The sequence below is a fragment of the Bacidia gigantensis genome (assembly GCF_019456465.1).
Source record: "Bacidia gigantensis strain McMullin 20006 chromosome Unknown scaffold_268, whole genome shotgun sequence".
Classification (NCBI taxonomy): Eukaryota; Fungi; Ascomycota; class Lecanoromycetes; order Lecanorales; family Ramalinaceae; genus Bacidia; species Bacidia gigantensis.
In genome coordinates, this window is record NW_025408614.1 from 308,932 (window position 1) to 329,980 (window position 21,049).

Below are 21,049 nucleotides of genomic sequence, written 5' to 3' on the forward strand. Positions count from 1 at the left end.
CCGTTTCTCAGGCTCCCTCTCCGGAATCGAACCCTAGTCAACGAGTTAGCATACAATTAATGATAAGATTCGAGAGTGGTATTTACCTAATTCCCTGTCACCCGTTGTCACCATGCTTGGCTACTACCTAAACATCGAAAGTTGATAGGCAGGAATTTGAATGAACCATCGCCGGCGCAAGGCCTTGCGATCTATAAAGTTATTATGAATGACCAGATAATCCCGGAGCACGTTACGCCTTCTATGACGACCTTGTGAAAGCAGACAGAAACACAAGCAAGACGAAAAGCAAGAATATCAGGCCAAAAATCTCAACGTAAACTCCGTACGCACGCACACCATTAACATTACATTTAAACACCATCCCCAACTCCCCGTTCCCCTCCTAACGCAGCACGTACCCCAAACCCATAACAATATCCCGACTTTTAATACTGAAATAATCCGCCCTCGGCTCTTTCGTAACATTGAACGCCTGACAATACCAAATGGCCTGACTCGCTAGATGCGTCAACCCAAACCACTTCCCACCAAATCCCTGCGTATACGCCACACACTCCTTCACCGCCGTACACACATTCACGCTACCGTCAGCGATGGTGAGCGCGTGATATGATTGGCCCGGCGTCAGGTTGCTCAAGTCCGCCAAGTTGAAGATGTAATACATCGCCCCATAATAGAAATTCTTGTACTTCGTCCCGCAGTACGGGTCCGCGACGGGCTTTGGGGAGGGACAGCTGCCGCTGAAGTATGGCGCGGGTGCAAACTGATCATTCGGGGAGGGCTGAAGGAAGAGCCTTGAGAAATCGGAGGTGGTGGAGCGGTTGGGGAGTTGGAGGGTGAAAGTCGAATTTCCGCTGGCGCCGGCGTTGGCGTAGAGGATTGTGAGGGGGACCTTGTCGCCTTTATTCCAGCGGGTGCTGGTGGATGCGCCGCCTGTGCGAGCTACGGCGTTGGTGCCGTCCCAATTCTTGTAGGCGGGGGAGCCGAGCCAGACGAAGCCGAAGTCATTTGAGGAGGTCGTGAAGGTGTAGTCACCTGTGTCTGGGACGAGGAGGAAGCCGTGGAAAATAACCGTGACGAATGCGAGGTCGGTTATGGTGGTCTGGCCAGGCAGCAGGCCAAAAGAGCTTTGGTTGGAATCGAGAAGTCGGCCGGTTGAGAAGGAAACGTTGGGGGAGGTGCCGCACGCTACGAGTGTCAAGCCAATCCCTTGAGTTCTCCATCTCGTGAGATTGCTGGCAAAGACACTGGGATCAGTCGTTGGGGGTTTGTTGCCTACACCGGGATTATCGTAGGCGTTATACGATAGTCCATACGAGTAATCCTCAGGACTTGATTTATCAGAGGTGTTCGGATCCTCGACAAGAATTGTCACCTGGCAGTTTGACCCGGTGGCAGTCAGCGTTGCATGGGTTGGTCCGTAGACGTTCTTCGAAATCGTAAAGCAGTTCTTTCCAGTGGACCCGGCAGTACCAGTGCCAGTTGGATATATCATGGTATTGTTCGGATAAGGATATAGGTACGAGTTTGACAAGGTAGGGGAAGTTCCTGGGATTGAGTAATTACCCGTCGGTGAAGGTGGATATGCTAAAGATAAATTTCCAGAGGGTGCAGGTGTTGCTGAAAACCCAATTGACGCTGCAGATGGAATTAAAGATGGGAAGGCGTTGGATGCAATTGGAGACGTCGAAGATAAAGAAGCGTTGCCAGAACCAAAGCCGGGACAAGTAGCCACTACAGCGTGTTAGCAAAATGAGCTACAGAGAACCCAATTTTCTCACCAGATGCAATAGTGAAGTCAACTTTCGAACAGTCAGAAGGTGGCGGCACTTTGTAATATCCAATGACGTTCCCTGCATCGTAGCAAAAGGATGCAGCACCGTTGTAGAACAGCAAATTCTCCCATCTTAGTGAGTTCCCCGACGCCTTCCAGACCCCATATATGCTTTCAATGGTTCTCGACGCCACGAGTGGTGCTGATTTGACAGTAGAGTTCACAGAGAATATTGCCCCTCCACCAGCCCCCAGTATTCCCGCATCGCTGAGAGAGTATGCGGTTGACGAAAGACAATTAGACACGGCGTCCCCATCCGATTTGAGGAAGACTTGGGCTGTCGCTCGCTTTCGTGCAAATCTTGGTGGAGGAGCCCTGGTGCCGAGATCGATGGATAGGGCAATCAAAAATCGAGATGGAGTATTTGTAGAAGAGGGCGAAGTGCTGCAAATCACGTCAATAATATCCTTTACCATAAGATCTTGGAACGCCTACTTTGCTCCAGTCACAGATAGAGACGGAGGAGGGCTGCCACCAGCACTTCCGCTTGGATTGCCACTACCCAGTCCACCACCAGTATTCCCACCATTACCACCCAATGTACTGCCAGGGCCAGCATTACTGTCTCCACCAGGGGTTCCTGATCCTGATGATCCGCCTGAAGGAGAAGGACTACTCTTCAAAGTATACGTTGGAGCACAAGGAGCGGTATTGACGATCGCGGTATTAGTATGCTGAGAAAGACATGTGCACGTTAAAAGCGAGAGAATTACAAATCGATAGGAATAATGCGTCCACGCATACATACTTTTGTATTTCTGTAGGAAACCTGACAAGAAGGAAAACAAGCGATGGAATACGTAAATTCAGACACGCTATAAAGAAAATTTCGTGTTTTGGGTGCAATTTTGAACGCATTCCTCAGTAATTGACGTTGGTATGCTGGCGAAAGTTGCCAAAACGCACGCGGTGAGCGGCTCACATGGCAAAGTCGATCAAGAACGCCAAGGGCATCGCCAAGGGCAAAGATAGAGACGAGAACGCGCGTTAACATTCGATCTTTGCTCATCAACTCACTTGTGGCTGGCTAACCACCAAACCAGAAGGCCCCTGTATAGTCCCCAGGATAGGACCAATAAACCGCATCGAAAATCCCAAATTCGGCTCTCCAGGTCCTCTTCCCAGGATCGCTCTCACGCTCCTTAGAACGACTTCCTCGTCGTCCAAGGATGGACTTAACTGTGACACGGGCCCGGTCGAACCGCCTGTCAAAGGCAGCTGTAAGGTTTCACCCTCTAGACTCCACGCATCATGCTGAACGGTCGAGTTCACGGCATTCACAGTCCGCTTGTAAGTCTCAAAAGTCTTGGACTTGGGCTGCACGTCCTTACCTTGGAAGGTGAACTCTTGTGCCAGACTACCGAAACTGTATGCTTTGCTGCTGGTCGACAGGTAAGAAGCGGAGCCTTCTTGAGTGGTGCTAAGTGCTGCCGTGATGTTTTGAGGTAACTGCGTATTTGCGCTACGAGAAATTTGCTCGAAGCTAGTATCAGCAGGGATGAGCGCATTGCCTTGAATATTGAAGTTTTGAACGCCGTTTGGAAAAACGGATTCACCGGCGTCCTCAAGAGTAAGCCCGCGAGATAGTGTGGCATCGATGCTAATGCCATTATTAGGCAAGCTTTGAAACCCAGAGTTGACCGTCAGCGGGTAAGAGAAGCGGCGAGAGTAACCATACTGCGAATAGTCCGTGCCATTTGTGAATTGTGTAGTCACTTGCGTCAAGCCTGCGTTAGTGAGAGCCCCTTGATTGTGGAAGGTAAGATGCTGAGTCCATGTTCCGTCGTGCGGAGAAGTCACGCTTATAGCACGAGAGACCTCAACGTTGTACGTCAATGTACTAGTTGTCTTGGAGGAGGAGACGGAAATCTCGGGGGGTATGTCAGAAACGGAGAGATCTCCAGGTCGAGACAAAGTGGAAGTACTCGAGGTAGCACTGTGGAAAAGGAATATTGTCCCAGTGACAAGCCAATATCCTCCTACAGTATCCGAGAGCTGTGCATTGCCCTTTCCGTCATCTTGCAATCCAACAACTCTGATCTCAAAGCTGTGCTCGTTTCCATCGACAAGGTAGCTTAGCCAGGGAGTGACGTCGATCTCATCCTGCCTCAAGTCGTACGTATCGATGCCAGCAATTGGACGCCATAAGCCAGGCACTATGCCTCCTGTGAATATGATCGGAAAAGGCCAGGACACACCAGCTAGTCGGCCGTCAATCAGTAATTGTACCTCGCGAAAGGGCGAAAATCCGCCGAGGGTGCCAGTCGTATTCTTGAATGTATCAACGTCAGAGCTCAGCACATTTTGGTACCAAAACTCCTCTCCTTGCTGTCCAGTCGCAGCCAAAGACACCACGGCTCTTTTGTAGCTTCCATTAAGCGGGTATGACACTTTTGCGGCATCATTTGGCACAGTGAATACGCTACCCGAATTCCGCAGCGATCCCTTTGCTGTAATTGGCAATATCTCATCTGCAACGGCTTTATTCTCTGGAACAGAGAAGAAGGTAGCAGTCAATGTGGTATGTAACAATCCAGTGTATATTTCATTGACGTTGTTTGGTAGATCAAAAATAATTTTCTGGTCTGTTTTCCATAACGTATTGAAATGATCCATTTCCTTTACATAGGTCCACACAATACCATTGGCCGTTGGCTCTGAAGTAGAGGTTCTGAAAACCTCAATATCGCCAAGGTACATTATCCCAAGCCGATCAAATTGTCTACCTTTGACGGTGACCGTGAAGTTCATCGTCACGCGATTGAAGGCGCAAGGTGGAGGTTTGTGCGTTCCTATGCAATGTGTTAGCAATGCGAGAGCACGACATGCGGCTGGCAGATACTGACCGATGAATGGGAAGCCATAGCTATTCTCAAAGACGTGTTCCATAAGCGTCGTCTTATAAATGCAGCCATTTTGATTCGTGTCTTCCGGCGTGAAGACGGGCTCATAAACTTCGAAATTGACCAACGTACTTCCAGCTTCGGTCTGATTCGCGAGTGTGCTATTAGAGATCGTTTGAATCGGTAAAGAGGCAGCACTGGCATGGCTGGCAAGGTATAAAACGCACGTAAGGGGAAAGAGGTAACTGCTGGAGCTGAGAGCACAGTGCATGCTGGAAAGGAACAACAGCTGGGCCGAGTGAGTCAATGACATAGAAGCAAGCTTGCTAACACGTACCAAGAAGATATAGCCATGGCCATAGCGAATCCATCTTCGCAGGCAGCGAACGAGCTTGTTGGTGTGTTCACAGCTTCTGAGACCTCATGTCGGATAATCGATTGGGGCTATGCAGGGGAAACCCGGTGCCCTAGCGGTATTCATATTACAGATGAAGACAATAATAGCCCCTGCCATACCAGAGGAGCGGATTTCATTGAGACTTTTAACATGCAAAGGCACCTCCATCTTTGGAACATCCTACATTCGGAGACATCTTCATGTCGCGCCCGCATTGACATTCTTCGGAAAGGACCACGTCTCGTACACCAAGACTTCTTGTCGTCTGAATTCAAACAGCAAGTACAACTGTATGACGTAAACTATCATCTGAAAGCCATGCATAGCCTGATTTTGTCGATATTTGTAATCCCAACTACATGGAGAAGAAAAGCTATCGACAAAAGAAGCCATCTGGCTCCATATACGGCAGTCATGCCACACGCTTCATGATCAATTCTTCGTCCACGTCCATTAACACGTCAATACTATGTCTGTTGGTCTTTCCTCATCACCTCCTTTTCCCTAGCCGACTGGCCAACCAGCTTCCCCCGGCTTCTCCTTCTCCTTTTCCTTTTCCTTTTCCCTCTCGTCTACCTCCTCATCCTCCTCCTCAACAGGCGCCGGCGTCCTCCGCTCAGTTCTCCTCTTCGGTCTTCTGACCCTGCTTCTTGAAACGTTACTTGCCGAATCATCAGGCGCAAGCTCGCTCTCAACATCCCAGTTTTCTCCATCAGTGCTTTCCCCATCCCAGCCACCATCGCCCCACGCACTTGCAGGCGTTCCCATCCGCGCATCTAACGTGCTGTCTGCTCTTCCACTGAATCGCCGCCGTTGGCTAGCCCTGTGCTAAGCCAGCTCCCCGTTCGCGGAGCGCAGAACGAACGATTTCGGCTTTTTGGTGTAGAGCTTCGAAGGCGTCCTCGAGGGACTCCATTCCTAGGTAGATTTCACGCTCGACTTCCGCGAGGATGGCAATTTCGGTCTCTTCGTCAAGTGCGACGGGGGCGCCGTGAGAGGCTGGTGATGCGGAGAAAAGTTGGTGAGAGATCGAAGCGGCTCGGGAGGGTGTAGTAGATGGCACGCGCATTCCGGGCGTGGGACCACGCGAGGGTGAGGAATTAGAATGATTGGTGTTAGGTGTGGCATTTGGAATATCTTCTGCTCCGCTGCGCAGAAAGCCGTCGAAGCGACCTGAGATTAGGATTTCCCACTCTTGGTCGCTGACGGCTGCAAGAGTGGCTAGTACATTATGAAGGTGAGGGTTGTTCAAAAGGAAGAGAGCTGATTCAGGATCTCGTGGACATGTGGGCAGGCGGTAGAGACGTTGGATTGCAAGACCCGTTGTAGACAGAATAGGGGAATTGGCGCTTGGAGTCACAGTAGATGTAACGATAGATTCGGCAGCAGAGACCGGGCGGCTAGGAGGGACACCGAGAAGCGATTTGAACGTAGGTCGTTGATCGGGATCGAGGCGGGTTAACATGGCAAACGTCAGAGTCTCGTCGTCAACATCAGTCGGCGCATTGATAGGATCTGCAGGCTGGCTTTCAAGCCATTTGTCGACGGTCTGTTTCGTCTTCTTCGACTGCCGAATGTAGTGTGCTCTGAATTCCTCGGGGACGTCGATATCCAGCTTTTGCATTGGCGTCGCTTGCTCGGTCCCTGCGATACCAAGACCAACATTGTCAAAGCAGAAAGGAGGCCACTGCGGGAGAATTTGCCGACCGGAAACGTATTCCAAAATTTCTCCCCAGCTGACACCTCGCGCATCATCCGAATCATCACTGTAGTCTGGCGATGACTGGCAGAGCCTACAATGGCAGACTTCTGAGGATATATCTCTTGCGAAGACCGCCTCTAGCCGGTCAAGCAGGCGCCGAGCAATCGATCTGTATCCAGTCGCAACGGCGATAGATCCATTTTTCGAGATGACTTTCATGTAGTCCTCGAGCACGTAATTGAATGGTTGAAAGTAATTTGCTGACCCACCTGGTGCTTCGGATAATTGTGCAGGCCGGCCAACAACTGACAATCGTCTTGGAGCCTCTTGTGGAAGGCCACCGTTTTTGAGAAGGTAATCGACCCTTGGCGCAGACACGTCTGGAGGCGGGGGAGGTGGTGGTGGCATGGGCGACTCTTCAATGCCTTCGAATCTGCCGTTTATCGAGAAAGCAGGTGTCACTTGGCGACTGAGAGGATAGTGGGGCTCTGAGACTGTGGGCGTTTTCGGCTCGTTTTCAACATCGAGCGCTGAAGACGAGTTGCGGTCATCTTGAGGAGTTGATGGTATCTGCATAGCGAACTGGGTTGGGGCGATAGAAGTGGCATCAGAGTCTGTCGACTCTGTGAGACTTTCGCTTTTTGAGGTCGTTGAGTGGACCGACGAAGACGCCATTCGAGGGCTATTGCGTACTTGTAGCTCCTCACTGATGTCAACCTTTGTTGCTTGCTTTGATGGCGTGCCAGGCTTTGAGCTTTTGGCTGAGGGTGGCCCTGATCTGCCATCTTCTTTGGTTCCTTCGCGCTGACTGGGTCTTGACCTTGCCAAATCTGACTTGCGACCTCTTACTTCACTCGTGCTATTGCTCTTAATCAGACGCTTTTTAAACTCCTCTGCTCTCTTTTGTAGATCATATTTTCGCTCGAATTTCGGTGACTCCACTCTTTGCTTGTCCATCTTCGCCATCTCCTCCACTGTCGTCTCGGGAGGACTTGGTGGGGCAACATTTGCGCTCTTTCGCCGCTCCACCACAACATTCTGTTTGTTTCCTTGCTCTAGATCTGTAGGGTCTGGTGTGTAATAGTCTAGCCTCACATTGTCTCGACTGCCAACCGCCTCTTTGCTATGTTCTTTAGAGAAAGAAGGGTATGGCAAGCTAGACTTGCTTCCTAAGGGTGAGTCAGAAGGAGTGACACGATCGGATTTTGATTCTGGTATTGACGCCCTCCGCTTTGTGGTAGGCGAAATGCGCTCAGCGCTTTGGTTTGTAGGCGTTGAAGCCTTCTTGGGCTTGTGGGTGGAACGGGAGGATTTGTGGTGTCGATGTTTTTCTTTCGTTCGCGGAGCCACTAAGTCCTTGTCCGGCTCTTTCTCTTTAATTTTCGTAGGCATATTGAACAAGATCTGGTGATTGGGGTAAAGAAGGCTGGGGCGGTGGGTTTCACGTTGTAGGAGGCCGTGGTCTTGGTATTGGGTATGCAAGACTGTAGTAGAGCGTAAATACAACTAGAGATGAGTCGTTCGATGCTTGTACATCTGAGCATGCACCTTCCAACTCTTCTCACTTTGAGCACATTCTTGGAATTGGCAGACAGGAGGACCGCATCTGACCCAACAGCAATGCGTCGAGGCAGACAAACATGGGGCGTCGGGTCATGTGATTTCAGCGACAGACACTCTACTCATAAGAATGAGGTCGTTATCGCACGCTGTCATGTGTGTGGCACTTGTCAATGTTGACGCCAGGATTGCGGCGGCGAGGGCGGGTCAGGCGCCTCGGGCATGTATTAAGGCTCATGAGACGTTTTCGACCACCGGAATCAATACGGCAGGCAGTGAACCCAGACTGTCCTAAATTTACTGGCTGCAAGGTTTGTTGCTTCTCGTTGCATGCCCGCATCTTCAAGAGGCATATCTGTTCAGTCTGGTGATTGATAGCCATAGCCATGAGAACCTTTGGACTAAGAGAAGCCACTGCTGACCTTTACTTTACATGTACTGACTACTAAATCTAAAGAAGCAAACATGAATGAATCTCTTGTCCTTTCAGTCCACATGGTCGGTCAACGTACGGAGAGGACGCTACTTAAATTAACGACATGTCGCGTCACGCGCGTGTAATTTACCGTCACCTCAACTTAATTTGAACTTTTGAAAGCTCGAAATGTCCCACGGCCACCCTACCAACCTCTACCCTGAGATTCGATTCGATTCTTGTGAGTTGAGTGCCACACATAAGAACTCAAATCCAATGAGTAGCAGCGCACAGCGTGATCAGGTCTAGGACATTGCCACGAAAATGGGGAGCTTCCTCTCCAGCACTAATGAGGCACGGCCGACGACAGCACAACCACGTCAAAACATCAACCCAAATGTGTCCCTTTACAATAATATGAGCACCGAGCATTCGTCTCCACGGCCTACGTCTATGGAGATTAGTCATGGTAGCGGACCTTTCATTGACACTTCGTCTGGTACATCAGGTATCGATTCTGAGAGTGAAAAGGAGGAAAACGGTGCAGAAGAGGGCACAAGTCAAAGGGCAGCCAGTCCAGGACATGAAAACCGCGTAGCTGAAGACACACAGCATCAAGAAGATTACACTAGTGGCCCACATGCTCAGATGACTGTGCATCCAACGGTTCGCGTGATTATTCCATCAAAGGTGAAGGGGGTGGATATCTTGGAAGAGAAGCATAGCATTGACACCAGCGGAAACGACTCGGAGGCCGCAACGCCGCGTCAGATACACAATGATTCTGTAGACCAGGAGCTTATAGGTTTTCGCACTGCAACAGAGGTCTATCTCCAGAGCAAAGATGATACAACGCCACAAGAAACAAAACGCCATCATTCGACCACGTCCGAGTCTTCAGAAGATAGCAGCGATGACGAAGTAGGCGTCATTGACAACAATGATGACAACAGTAATGCAACAGTCGTAGATCCTCCAGGACCAAACCACAGCGATGATGTTGCGATACAACATAACGCCGGCCCAATTTCAGATGCGGAGAACGATGACACTAAGATGACGGAGGTTGAAGCACATGCGCAAATATTTGAACATCCATCATCGTCAGAAAGAATGGGAGAAAGCGACGATGACGAGAGCGAGACGTCAAGCTTGTATGCGCAATTCAATTTTGATGGTTGGGAAAAACATGAAGTCAAACGGTACAATAGGATTGCTCCACCAGGTGGAAAGTTGCAAGATTTTGTATCAGAAGAAGAAGAATCATCAAGCGATACTGAAAAAGGGAATCCTGAAGCGGGGAAGGGAATCCATGATGCGCTCTCATATGCCGAATTAAAGAATCTTCCAGATATGCATGAGGATGGGCCAGCCATTGTAGAAGAGAGCAGCATATATACAATGGACGAGGAAAACCCAATGGCTCATGACGAGGAAACGAATGAGGACGACAGCGGAGACGAGAGCGACGACACAAGGCTCTATCGATACTTTGACTTTCACGATTTGACGAAGCATGACGTGAAATATCTCAACTCCATTGCAGAACCTGGCCAACGGTTAGAGGATGCGTTAATAGCAGACCAACTTACAGATAGGATTCTTTCTCACAAGAACGAGAAAGAGTCGATAGAGAGGTTTGTGGCGTCACTACCAAACCCAGTTGCTGGCGCGCAGTCTTCTTGTGGTCTTCCCATCGGCAACGTCGCGCGAGATTTGAATCGTTTTCGGGAACTGCATCCATTCACACAGCTGGTCAAAGAAGGGCGCACGTTCACAACATCACAGCGCCGCAATTTTGAGCGTGAGATTTACGATTTTTCGAGAAGCTATGGTCTGACTTCTACGGAATCAAATCACGCTGTTGCCTGGGCTAAGGTACACGCGGAAACATTGCATGAAGGAATTCACTCTAATCAGAGTTGGGATTCTTCTCAATGGGATGGTGAACAAGACGATCAAATCGACTTCGCATCCATCAAGCTTCAGGATATGCAACACGAGCGGAAACAGCTTAAACGGAAGCAGTATAGAGAGCGCAGAAAGCGGAAAAGAAAGACGAATGGCTTCTGGTCCTCAAAGATTTCTCAACCAAACATCGAGTCGTTGAAAGAGATCAGCAACAACCAGCGAGGCACGCCTACAACCAAAGAAGCCAATCTAGCAGATGCTGATATTCAACATCCTTTGAAAGGGGAGGGTACGGAGAACGACGTGAACCTTGGAGTAAAGAACGAGAACACATCCTCTACAGCAGTAACTACCGTAATAAACACAGTCAAGCGAAAAAGACAAGCATACAATGCTACGGTTCCCCATTCGAAAAGACGCAAACGTGGTCACCTTGTCCCAGAGAACCAGGACAAGACTTTAACGTCAAATTTTCGATAGCCGATGAGGCAGTTACAACTGCTGAGGCTTTGAAAGATGCCATTCATGCTGACAGGTCATCGATTCCACTCTCTTCATCTACGACCCCCATGAAACACCTCCCAAGCGTCTCACCGCCATCCACTAGAACACGATCAAAAATAATGCTCACCCATGCTCCAGTCGACGCTTCAGTCTCTCCGGTCTCAAGTGCTGAGGACGGGTACGGAGCTGATTTGTCTGAGAGCAAAGAGCTTAATGATTCACGTGATGTACACACGCAAAAAAAGGTGAAGCCAGAGCCGACTCAACGAGAATCGGAAAAAGGCAAACGACGTCGCAAGACACCAGCACAACACCAAGAAATCCGAGAGAACAAAAGGGAACCAGTAAGCCATTCACGGAGAACTCCGACTCCTGCCAAAGGCACTCGTACAAAATCATCGACGAAATCTCCCTACTTTCCACTGACCAAGTCTATCTTGTCCAAGCCAAGAGTCTCCAGGAAAGACATTTCCTGTATCCCATTCCCACCCTTGTCAGCTCCAAGTTTCGGACTCGCGCAGGAGCGACTCCGCCACGATCCACTGCACCTCCTTGTCGCATGCATATTCCTCACCAAAACACGTGGCGCGGTATCAATGCCGATGTTTTATCAATTGATTGCCAAGTATCCAGACGCCAACCAACTAGCCAGTGCAGATTTCGAAGACGTGATGGACATATTTGCTCACCTCGGCCTTCAAAACCAGCGCGCCACGCGAGTCATCAAATTGGCGCAAGTATTTCGTGACGTACCTCCCCACAAGGGCGCACGATACCGCTCCCTACACTATCCCAACCACGGCGATGGGAAAGATGTTCGACCGAAAGAGTCGATTGATGAGGACGACAAGCGGGTAGGGTGGGAGATCGCGCATCTACCAGGTGTGGGTCCCTACGGATTTGACTCGTGGCGAATCTTCTGTCGCGACAGGCTAAGAGATCTTGACGACTTGAGTGAGATGGAACAAGAATGGACAAGGGTCTTGCCACTAGACAAGGAGTTACGAGCGTATCTGCGCTGGCGTTGGCTGAAGAGCGGGTGGGTCTGGGATCCCCTGACAGGCAACAAGCGGAAGGCGGAAAGTGCAGAGATGTTGGAAGCGGAAGAGGGCGGTGTGATGGTCGAAGGCAATGGAGACGGAAGGATCGATGCTGGTGAAGGCGCGGAACCAAGGAATGGCCCGCAGCTTGATGTTGTGGCAGGTGGTAAGGCCGCGCCAGGCAAAGATGGAGAGGAAGAACAGGGTTGATCGAAAGTCAATGAGCATGTACTTGATCTCACAGATTTGCGTGGTCGTCAGTCAAGATCCCATCATGTCCATAGCAGAGTCCAATTCAAAACTTTCGAATGAGCATGTCTGAGCATCTTGTCAACCAGGCGATAAGTTGTTTGTCTCCAGCTAAAAATCCTTGCATCACCATCGTGTTGATATTGGGTCAGGCTTTAGCGCTGGACTGGGAAGTGATGATGCAGTGCAGGACGCGTGAAACGTATCTATGGCTTCAATTGCTGTACTGTTGAGGGCTAAAAGACTAAATCTCAAAGCCAAAGGTAGATGGCTGAAGACCAGGAATTGACGGTCAAGTGTGCAGTCATTTTAGCGATTGGACTAATCATGGTACTTTCAGACCAACTGCGATACGCCGGTGCTTGGTAAGATTTTGCAGTCAATTGTCGCTCAAGAAGCTCTGGATGACAGTCAGCATCTCGATGCTGCTCTTTTCCTGGTGATAGTAGGTGTGCGAAGTGTGCAAATTGTGACTATTAGCGGTCATCCGCTTCGCTCGGTGGATGAACGATTTTTGATACAGGTGTTTATCTGATTGTGAGAACAGACGTAACGACAGTATCATCCAAACTGTCGTTTTGCCCGCATCCAAGAAGCCAGACTCCAAAGATCCATGTTAAATGTCGGATTTTTGCTGGCTGGAAAGCAAGTGAGCCCGGTGGCTTGGCCATAATCCTTAATAATCCGCACAGCATTTGCTACCACGCGGTAGGGTTGACTGGTTTAATATTGTGATTACCACGGCTTGATCGATGCCCTCTCTTGACGAGCTACAGGATTTCGCGTTATGGCTTAAATGTGAATAAGTCGTAACCCTGAGCATCTTGACTTTTGCAAACGCCAGAATTGCAGCGTGCAGAGTGTTTGAAAGGCTGATCCATAGCCAGAACTTAGTAGTAGCTAGACTTCAAGTGACGATGTGCATGCTTGATCGACAATCTACTGCCAAATGCCTTGGAGACAACGCTATTGAAGAACTGAAATCAAAGCCAATAAGCGGTAATTATTGCACCTATGAAATCAGCTTCCCTTCTAGAATGGGTAAAACAAATTGGAAGCATTAACCATACATCAGTCAGTAAGACTGCAGTTAGGGCATTTCTTGCAAGCTATTGGAGAGACCATTCCTGACTAGAGTGATAATGTGAAGATAAGTGTCGAGAAGATTTGTTCAATAAATCTGAGCGGTGCAGAGCATGTAAGGCATTAAAGCACGACATCCTAATTCTGGCAGGGCACGTATTGAGTTCCACAAATTGAAAGATTCGACAGGCACGTTTTCCTATCAGGCAAGCGTACTGTGGTGTCCGTAATGAACAAGAGATTGCCACTAGGAAAATTTATCAAGCAGCTTTTGCCAATTGGGAGGACTTCTATCACCAGGTCTCCCCGGCGAAAAATCTTCATAAGTTAAGACATGATAAGAAACCCTTGTGTGCCTGGGTTAGTTATGATCGGTGAAAGTATTGGGCCTCCTCTTAAATCGTCCTTTCCGCTAACCTTACGCAAAGTTGAGGTAGATTGAGGCAAATTGCAGAAATAGTTAAGCATATGTCAAGTGACTAAAATCTTGGATTCAAGACTCTGCTAGTCTTGAATGCGTAGCTTGACCATCAGACATATACCGCTGATGTAGTGTTTTGATGTGCAAGAGTAGCTGAACCGGACAATTTCAAGAATAAAACCAAGATACTGAGCCCACAAGCAGCAAGAGGCAACAAGAGGAGCGGGTCATCGAGCATAGACGCTTCACTAGTAAAGCAATTGAGGAGATTTAGCAGATATAGAGTCAGTTTTAGTTGCACTGCAGAAATCTAGAGTCACTTGTAGGTTTCTATCATTGGGGCACTTGAACTGTTACATGTGGTCTGGTGGAATTGCTACCGCGCTTACGAAGAAAGGACGCCGGAGAGTTGCCTGTTGCGAATCTACAATCAATAAAAAGACCCTGGAGAGCTTCGAGCACTTGCCTTTCAATACCTGGAAGTTATCACATGATTTTTTCAGTGATTAAAGACGCTGCAAGAAAATACTGGCAATGCACAAAGTCTTTCAACTCCAGATAGCATCCAACGCCTAGATACTTCAGTGATTTGAAGAGTTTTAAAAATGTTGAGGTGCACGTGTTTGGAACCAGGACGCCTCAATAAAGCGACATCGGTCATCAAGGAATTTTTCAACTTTATATCATCGCTCCAGATCCGACACTACGGGTATCTCAAGTCAGAGCGAAGATCTATGTTGCATGAATCTGGACAGGTAAGACGTGACGAAGTTTGACAGATAGTTGAGTAGACATAAGTTCCTGGAGTCTGCTTCTCATGAGGAAATGTAAATGCGGCATAATAGAGTCGGGTAGCGTTTCAGGCGGTGAAGGACTTGCAGACGAAGATTATGTGTTCAAATTTAGAGCTAGTGGAAGAGAGTGAGAGAGTTCGTTGAACAGGCAACAAATTATTATAAATACAAAATATATACATGCAGTACTAGGAGGGAGGCTATCACTGATATCCGAAATGTCATTAATAGGAAAAATAGACTTGCAGTTAGAATTTCTCACCGCCAAGAGAGCCGTCAGGTATACCTAGTCGAGGTAGCTTGTCAGATCGCCACATATTGGTTCATATATTCCTAGGGAGTCAAACTCACAAAGAGACGGATATTGATGGAACGTATGATACGTCTAACTAGATTGAAGCATTAATGTCTAGTCTTCTGCCTAATCTGGAAGATTATCTCACATTTTGACATTCGCTCCATGACTCATCGGCCGCGGTGTAATTTGTTTACGCTCAGAATGGTTGAACTCTTTCGGACTTCTTTCAATCTGAAAAGTGATTCAGCAAGCAGCAATGCCATTCCAAGATTTTTTTCTTACACTAAAGTAGCCAGATCAATTATAGGCACCATAGCAAGGCCTTCAAGACGCCCTACATGGATGTCATAGTTCGGGAAAGAGGATCGAAGACATTTTAAGATACAGTCTACAATCCAGGAGAGTGTACTCTCAGTCTTATCCAACATCTTATGTACTACAATCGAATCTTGGATCTCGCCGTTGGAATGCATTCAATTCAATACTGGACAGAGGCTTTGCTCGACATAGTAGGATGAGAATGCAACTAGTCACAGATCGATATCTTTGGAAGCTGCTGTATCAAACTGCTTTTAGTCTTGACAAGAATGAAAGTAGCAGCCACTTCAGTGTGCTTCTAAGCTTAGTACTTCTTCTCCGAGATAATCACCAAGACTAGATGCAGAAGGACAATCCTATATCTTCAAGGTCGCTCTGACGACTTCAATACGAACGTCCGCTCTCTACCTTCCAACAGATCTTTGGAGCACTGTTGCTTCCTTTGAAAGATATAACTTCTGTTCATGGATACAATTGCGCCTTCAAATGTTCATCATGTAGCATATACGTTCTCATACGTTCTCAGCCTTTCATCTTCTGGCATTATGATCTGCTCCAGTTTTTCTCATTGTTGTGGACGCCCGATTATCGATCATTTGGGTTATGCTGTGCCATCTCACGACTTCTGAGACGTGCTTGAAGCTGGGATTAGCATCAAAGTAAACCTGAGCTATGAAACAAATCCACGCTTATGAGTGAATGGCTTGGCACACTTTGGCATGAAGATCAACTTGGTCAAGCCTGGCATGATATGCAAACGGCTCACCTGGCGTATTGTTCACACGAGTACCTTGGAATAGAGGCATGAGAAACGCTTCGTTGTTTCTCAAGAAGTCTTGTTGACATCTTCCTTCGAAGTGAGCGCATAGACTACTTGTATCAAGGGCTAGAGATCTCAATAACGGAGCTAAGAATTAACGTGTCATTGCAGGCCTGCCGTCCTATACCTATACTCACTCTAAGAGGTGTACTCCTGCCGCAATAGCTAGGCAGCTTGAGAAGACGTAAAAGTTCTAGCCTGGAGGGCCAAAGCTGGCGCATTTTGACCACAAATTCCTTGTGGAGTGGGGAGACGGTACGGAGGCAGGCTTCTCTTCATCGTGTACTCCACTGGTCCATCTCTTACCTCTTCCATGGCTGGCGGATCCACCGATGCAGCCACCAAAGCAACCCGTCCCGCCATCGACCCATCAGGCACGTATATGCAACTCTTAAGCACAACGCAAAAGATGTAAGGCTTCCACCTTGCACTAGGGAGAGCGCAATTGTGACGTTGGCGTATTGGAGGGTGATGACGAAGCAGATGACGCGAGGGCGCTCATGGCGTGAGTTGGATCGAGGGTGCTGCAGCAGAGCAAGGGATCTGTGCCTTCTTTGCCCTGCATCGTTGAAGGAAGTGGAGGTGGACAATTGATCAGTATTGTGGAGGTGGAACGTTGGAGGAGGCACAGGTGTGCATGACGAATTGACTTGAGATGTACGGCTTCTGATGCATGATGAGCTCTCACCAGTATGCGAGGGTGGACATGTGAGGAAACTGATTCGCGGCCGAATATTGAAGCCATCTCCCCAGATTTTGCGCCTTCGATCCGCGAGGAACTTTTCTCAAACACATCGTAACACAATTTCTCTACGGGGCTTGAGAGACACGAGACGAGAGAAAGGTTCAGCCCAGACGTAGACATACTCGTCACAATTCACTGCGCATGATACTATGGCAAGCCGTCTGTCGACAACAGCAAGACATTAGGGTCCTTAGACTACCCACGTCAAGAGATCTCTCTTCCTTTTATGCTCGGCTTCGGCAGCCTGTGATGAATCAGTAACAGCATCTTCTATTTTGAGCTCACGCTGAAGTAGGTTCCCCGCACCTCGCACAGAGTACGCAACTAGCATACAAGGCTCCGCCGATAGTCATAACATGATCAGACACGCTTCAATCATGCGGTGTTGGACTTACGGCAACGGATCACATTGGCATCAGCCTGGCAAAGAACGAAAGAGAGAATCACGGAGATCTGTGATGTTGTGGAGCTGAAAGTGGCTTGATTTCGATCTAATTGTGCCGATATTTGGAGTGCTGCGGCCCCGTCAAGTACATTCAGCGAATTGTCAGAGAGACGATGTCATCAGCACATCTCGCATTGTGAATGAAGAGCGAATTTCCCCGACAACCTACCATTACAAAGGAAGAAACTCAATATTGTTCCTGATCTGCACAAAGCGCATCTGCATTACCATCAACTTCAACGTGCAGATACCTCTCTCATAAATCCGCTCAAAGCATTGGCCTTTCTGGACTAACTCCAGTCCATGTCCGTATTCATCCGTCCCTTGCCTGAGCAGAACTGTGTATGTGGTACACAAACGCCATTCCGAAGCCAAGCCCTTGCATCATAGACTCAGCTCCTAGAATGATACCGTGCAGTTGTCTACGAAAGTTGTAATTTTGCAAACACCGGGATCTGAAACCCTTCACCGGCGCCGAAGTGGGTACACGGATGATTTGAGCTTGCTCGATGGGAGATGATGAATATCTGCGCATCCAAATCTCACTTGAGATCCACTTTGGGGATACCAAATGGTCCAGGTTCCCCGAGTATGTGGGTCTTCATTCTGGTAATTGAGTCATCATGATGAGTACTATAACTTGAGTGATCAGATACGCGGAAGGTGAGCGTTCGTTACGCCGTACGATCCGGCGGTGACGCTGGCGTCCCAGACCTTTCTGACTCACGATCTGCATGTGTGCAAGATCGCTGGAAGCTCTCACGAGTGACTGGCGCAGTTCTTGGGGTGAATGGAATGACTTTGAGATGATGAAAACCCACGGCACATCTGCTACGAGATTTCCACGAGACTTCATTCATCCAGCGGTCGAGTCTTCCGTTTTCTTCTCTGCCGCGGTAATCCAGGTGACCATGTCTTGCGCCTTTCGTTAGCCCGGTAGCGGATGCACTCACCAGGAGCCGCACTGTGGCCAAAAATAGCTACTGGCGATCAACCGATCAACCAAGCGGATCAACAACCTCAGCGAACATGTTTGCGCCCGTCTCGGAAGGCTACAAGCGCACCAGAGTCTATCAATCGATGTTCCTTGCCATGCTCTCCCCACGTTCTCCACGCGGAGTAATTGTGGCGATGCATCCCCAGCTTGTGTCTCTTGTCCAAAGGATTACGTGTGAGATATCTGTTTTGCAACAGTCTGACTCTGACACACTGCTTCTCATCATCGCCCGAGAAAGGCTGTCTTCATCTTGCATATATCTACGCTACCGGCAACAATAACCGCTAGTATCCTTGCTCATCGATTACTCTTACATGGCGCCTTCTCTGACACACTCTTTACTGCCTTTCCGGTCTTTCACCAGATGATTTGCTCCGCGAAGTTGAAATGCATCTTGCAATCGATCGCGATCTTCTCTTACTTGGCTGCAGGCCACCCAAGATTTCCGGCGGCTGTGGAAGATGATGTCTCTGCATTTGATTGGGATGATGATGCATTCATCGATGAGGAGCCAATTGCTAGAAGATCAAATATCGACATTCGCATCGGTGGAGAATTGGTGGACTTCCCCGAGGCCGCACAACTCGTCCAGCGACAAGATCTTGGTGATGGGCCCGCCAACACCAATCCAGCTACAGCTGGAGGAAGTAAGTCCTTGTCTTCTGTCAGTGTAAAATCCAATCTGATGTCGGTCCAAAAGTCAGCCCAGGGCCACAACAGAATGTGAGCGTGACACAGGGTCCGAATGTCACCAACACGACCAATACCACGACAAACACCATACCTGGCTTGATTTCTAACGCTCCAAACCCTAATGCCAACCAAGTCAATTGCTCCAATTTGGAAACTGGACGTTCGAATGACTGTTGGGCTCAGCTGCAGCTATCGGACTATTTAACGGATTGGCTTGACAATCACAATTGCTATCAAGATGAAGGCTTCTCGACATGTTTTCTGAGGCAGAATGGGTTTCCTGCACTGGACTGCTCTATGATCACCGTCAGCGCATGTCCGGCTATACAAAGTGATTTGGTGGCTAGGGACCCTCGGCAGTTTTACGTAGCCTACAACATCTATGGCAAGTAGATTGCATACACTAATACAGGTAGCGTTGACTGACATCTTGACAGCTGTGAATGCTTTCTTCTATTCATGGTGGCTAGCGGTTGGGTCGTCAGGTAGCCTTGCATCGGACAACATCGGCAAGATCGTGCAGATTCTCGACCCCCCTGCCAAAACAAATTTCTTGATCAATGGCTTACTCGTTGCGTTCCAAAGCATCTTCGCTATCGTTCCTGGTGTCGCGGGTGTCTGGGCATCACACAGCGCCCTCAATTACAGGTTTCAGCTCGGAGCGCAGGTGATATCCAACGCGCTTGCCACAGCGCCAAATGTTGGACGCTTTCTCTTCCCAACTGATTCCTCCGCGTCTCAGGTGGTACAGCTCGCTGAACTGTCGAACAACTTCGGCACGATTCTTCAACAAGTGCAGAGCAATCTCAATCAGACCCTTGTCCAAGTTATGTCAAATGTCACGGAATTTTTGGCCTTTGCCGAACAAGGCAATTTCTCTTCGAAACCACAGTCCCTTCCTGATCAGACTGGTTACTTGTATTACGCCTTCAATACATATCTCATTTCGCAGGCGCTGAATGGAAACAACATCTATGGCGTGATTGGCAAAGGTACAGATCCTCTTCAACTGAAGACGAATGGCTCTACACTCGCCCACAATTTCGACGTCAATTGCGACCAATATGACGCTCAAAATGTCTGCGATGCATGGTGGTACAGCGGGAACTATCGATCAGCGTTTACCTTGGACAACTTCAGTAAAATGAACGTAAATTATGGCGCCGAATTGACCACCCTGTTCACAAATCTCACATCTGGAGAGCTTCTATTCGAAGGAGCTTATGCGTGCGCGTCACAGGGCCTCTTTGGTGGACCAGTAAACGTGACCGTGACCAAGAAAGGCGTCAACACTGCATGCATCTCACAGTTGAGGATCCTGACATGGGACATGACTTGTCATGATGAAAATGGAGCGCGAGACGCTACTAGCTGTGAGTTCTTGGAAGCGCCCGAGCAAAACACTTTCTGGTATAGCCAATCGCTGTGGCGCGGCGCTTCGACCAGGAGGTACAGTGTCCCTTATGGTTATCTGGGACCAGGTGTGACTCAGAAAGATTTGTACTTGTCTCGAACCTAGACATAGCGCAGTAGCTAGAGAAGAAGTCAACAAATGTCAGAGTCTCCCCAAAGGTTCATGATCATCACTGACATGCATTGCTTGGTTTGAGCCCTGAAGTTTGTTAGCAACACAAATTCAGACTTCAACTTTGTTGCGCCATCGTTCGCTGACAAATTAGCGGAAGTGTCTGCTGATCAATTCTAATGTTCACTGTTTTGTTCAGGTCTTGAACTTGCTAGCAATACACATTGTGGTCTGCTCATACGACAGCAGGGCGTTCGTGCGAAAGAAATGCGAACATCCTTGCGATATCTGCGATGATTGTTTGGTCACTGCGCCCGATCAAGCATCAAAGGCTAGAGTATATCATTCGCGCTCAGCTCCGGGATTGCATCGCTATGCCACGCCCCAATTCAATTATGACATGAAGCAAAACTTTGACTAATCCAACACAGTCAGGTTTAAAAGTGCGATCC

General features: G+C 48.6%; 4 protein-coding genes across 4 annotated transcripts, besides 6 other annotated features; 3 read left to right on the forward strand and 1 right to left on the reverse strand.

Moving 5' to 3' along the window:
• Positions 1 to 385: 385 nt before the first annotated feature.
• Positions 386 to 1,737: a sequence feature (Protein overlapping with rRNA (KY384_008922, KAG8525278.1) was converted to a misc_feature.).
• Positions 1,738 to 1,784: 47 nt separating this feature from the next.
• Positions 1,785 to 2,221: a sequence feature (Protein overlapping with rRNA (KY384_008922, KAG8525278.1) was converted to a misc_feature.).
• A 51-nt stretch (positions 2,222 to 2,272) lies between these two features.
• Positions 2,273 to 2,511: a sequence feature (Protein overlapping with rRNA (KY384_008922, KAG8525278.1) was converted to a misc_feature.).
• Positions 2,512 to 2,854: 343 nt separating this feature from the next.
• Positions 2,855 to 4,629: a sequence feature (Protein overlapping with rRNA (KY384_008922, KAG8525278.1) was converted to a misc_feature.).
• Positions 4,630 to 4,683: 54 nt separating this feature from the next.
• Positions 4,684 to 4,841: a sequence feature (Protein overlapping with rRNA (KY384_008922, KAG8525278.1) was converted to a misc_feature.).
• A 176-nt stretch (positions 4,842 to 5,017) lies between these two features.
• Positions 5,018 to 5,040: a sequence feature (Protein overlapping with rRNA (KY384_008922, KAG8525278.1) was converted to a misc_feature.).
• A 541-nt stretch (positions 5,041 to 5,581) lies between these two features.
• KY384_008923 (uncharacterized protein) lies at positions 5,582 to 8,171 on the reverse strand (the record flags this gene model as incomplete). Its single annotated transcript, XM_044817409.1, has 2 exons — positions 5,582 to 5,865; positions 5,939 to 8,171. 2 exons carry the CDS (start codon positions 8,169 to 8,171, stop codon positions 5,582 to 5,584), a joined length of 2,517 nt encoding a protein of 838 aa, XP_044664562.1.
• Positions 8,172 to 9,078: 907 nt separating this feature from the next.
• Positions 9,079 to 11,145, forward strand: KY384_008924 (uncharacterized protein; the record flags this gene model as incomplete). Its single annotated transcript, XM_044817410.1, has 1 exon — positions 9,079 to 11,145. One exon carries the CDS (start codon positions 9,079 to 9,081, stop codon positions 11,143 to 11,145), a length of 2,067 nt encoding a protein of 688 aa, XP_044664563.1.
• A 143-nt stretch (positions 11,146 to 11,288) lies between these two features.
• Positions 11,289 to 12,419, forward strand: KY384_008925 (uncharacterized protein; the record flags this gene model as incomplete). The annotated part of the gene is made up of 1 exon (XM_044817411.1): positions 11,289 to 12,419. The coding sequence occupies one exon, from the start codon at positions 11,289 to 11,291 to the stop codon at positions 12,417 to 12,419; it is 1,131 nt and encodes a 376-aa protein (XP_044664564.1).
• Positions 12,420 to 18,743: 6,324 nt separating this feature from the next.
• On the forward strand, positions 18,744 to 20,591 carry KY384_008926 (uncharacterized protein; the record flags this gene model as incomplete). The annotated part of the gene is made up of 2 exons (XM_044817412.1): positions 18,744 to 19,026; positions 19,489 to 20,591. The coding sequence occupies 2 exons, from the start codon at positions 18,744 to 18,746 to the stop codon at positions 20,589 to 20,591; spliced, it is 1,386 nt and encodes a 461-aa protein (XP_044664565.1).
• Between the last annotated feature and the right edge of the window lie 458 nt (positions 20,592 to 21,049).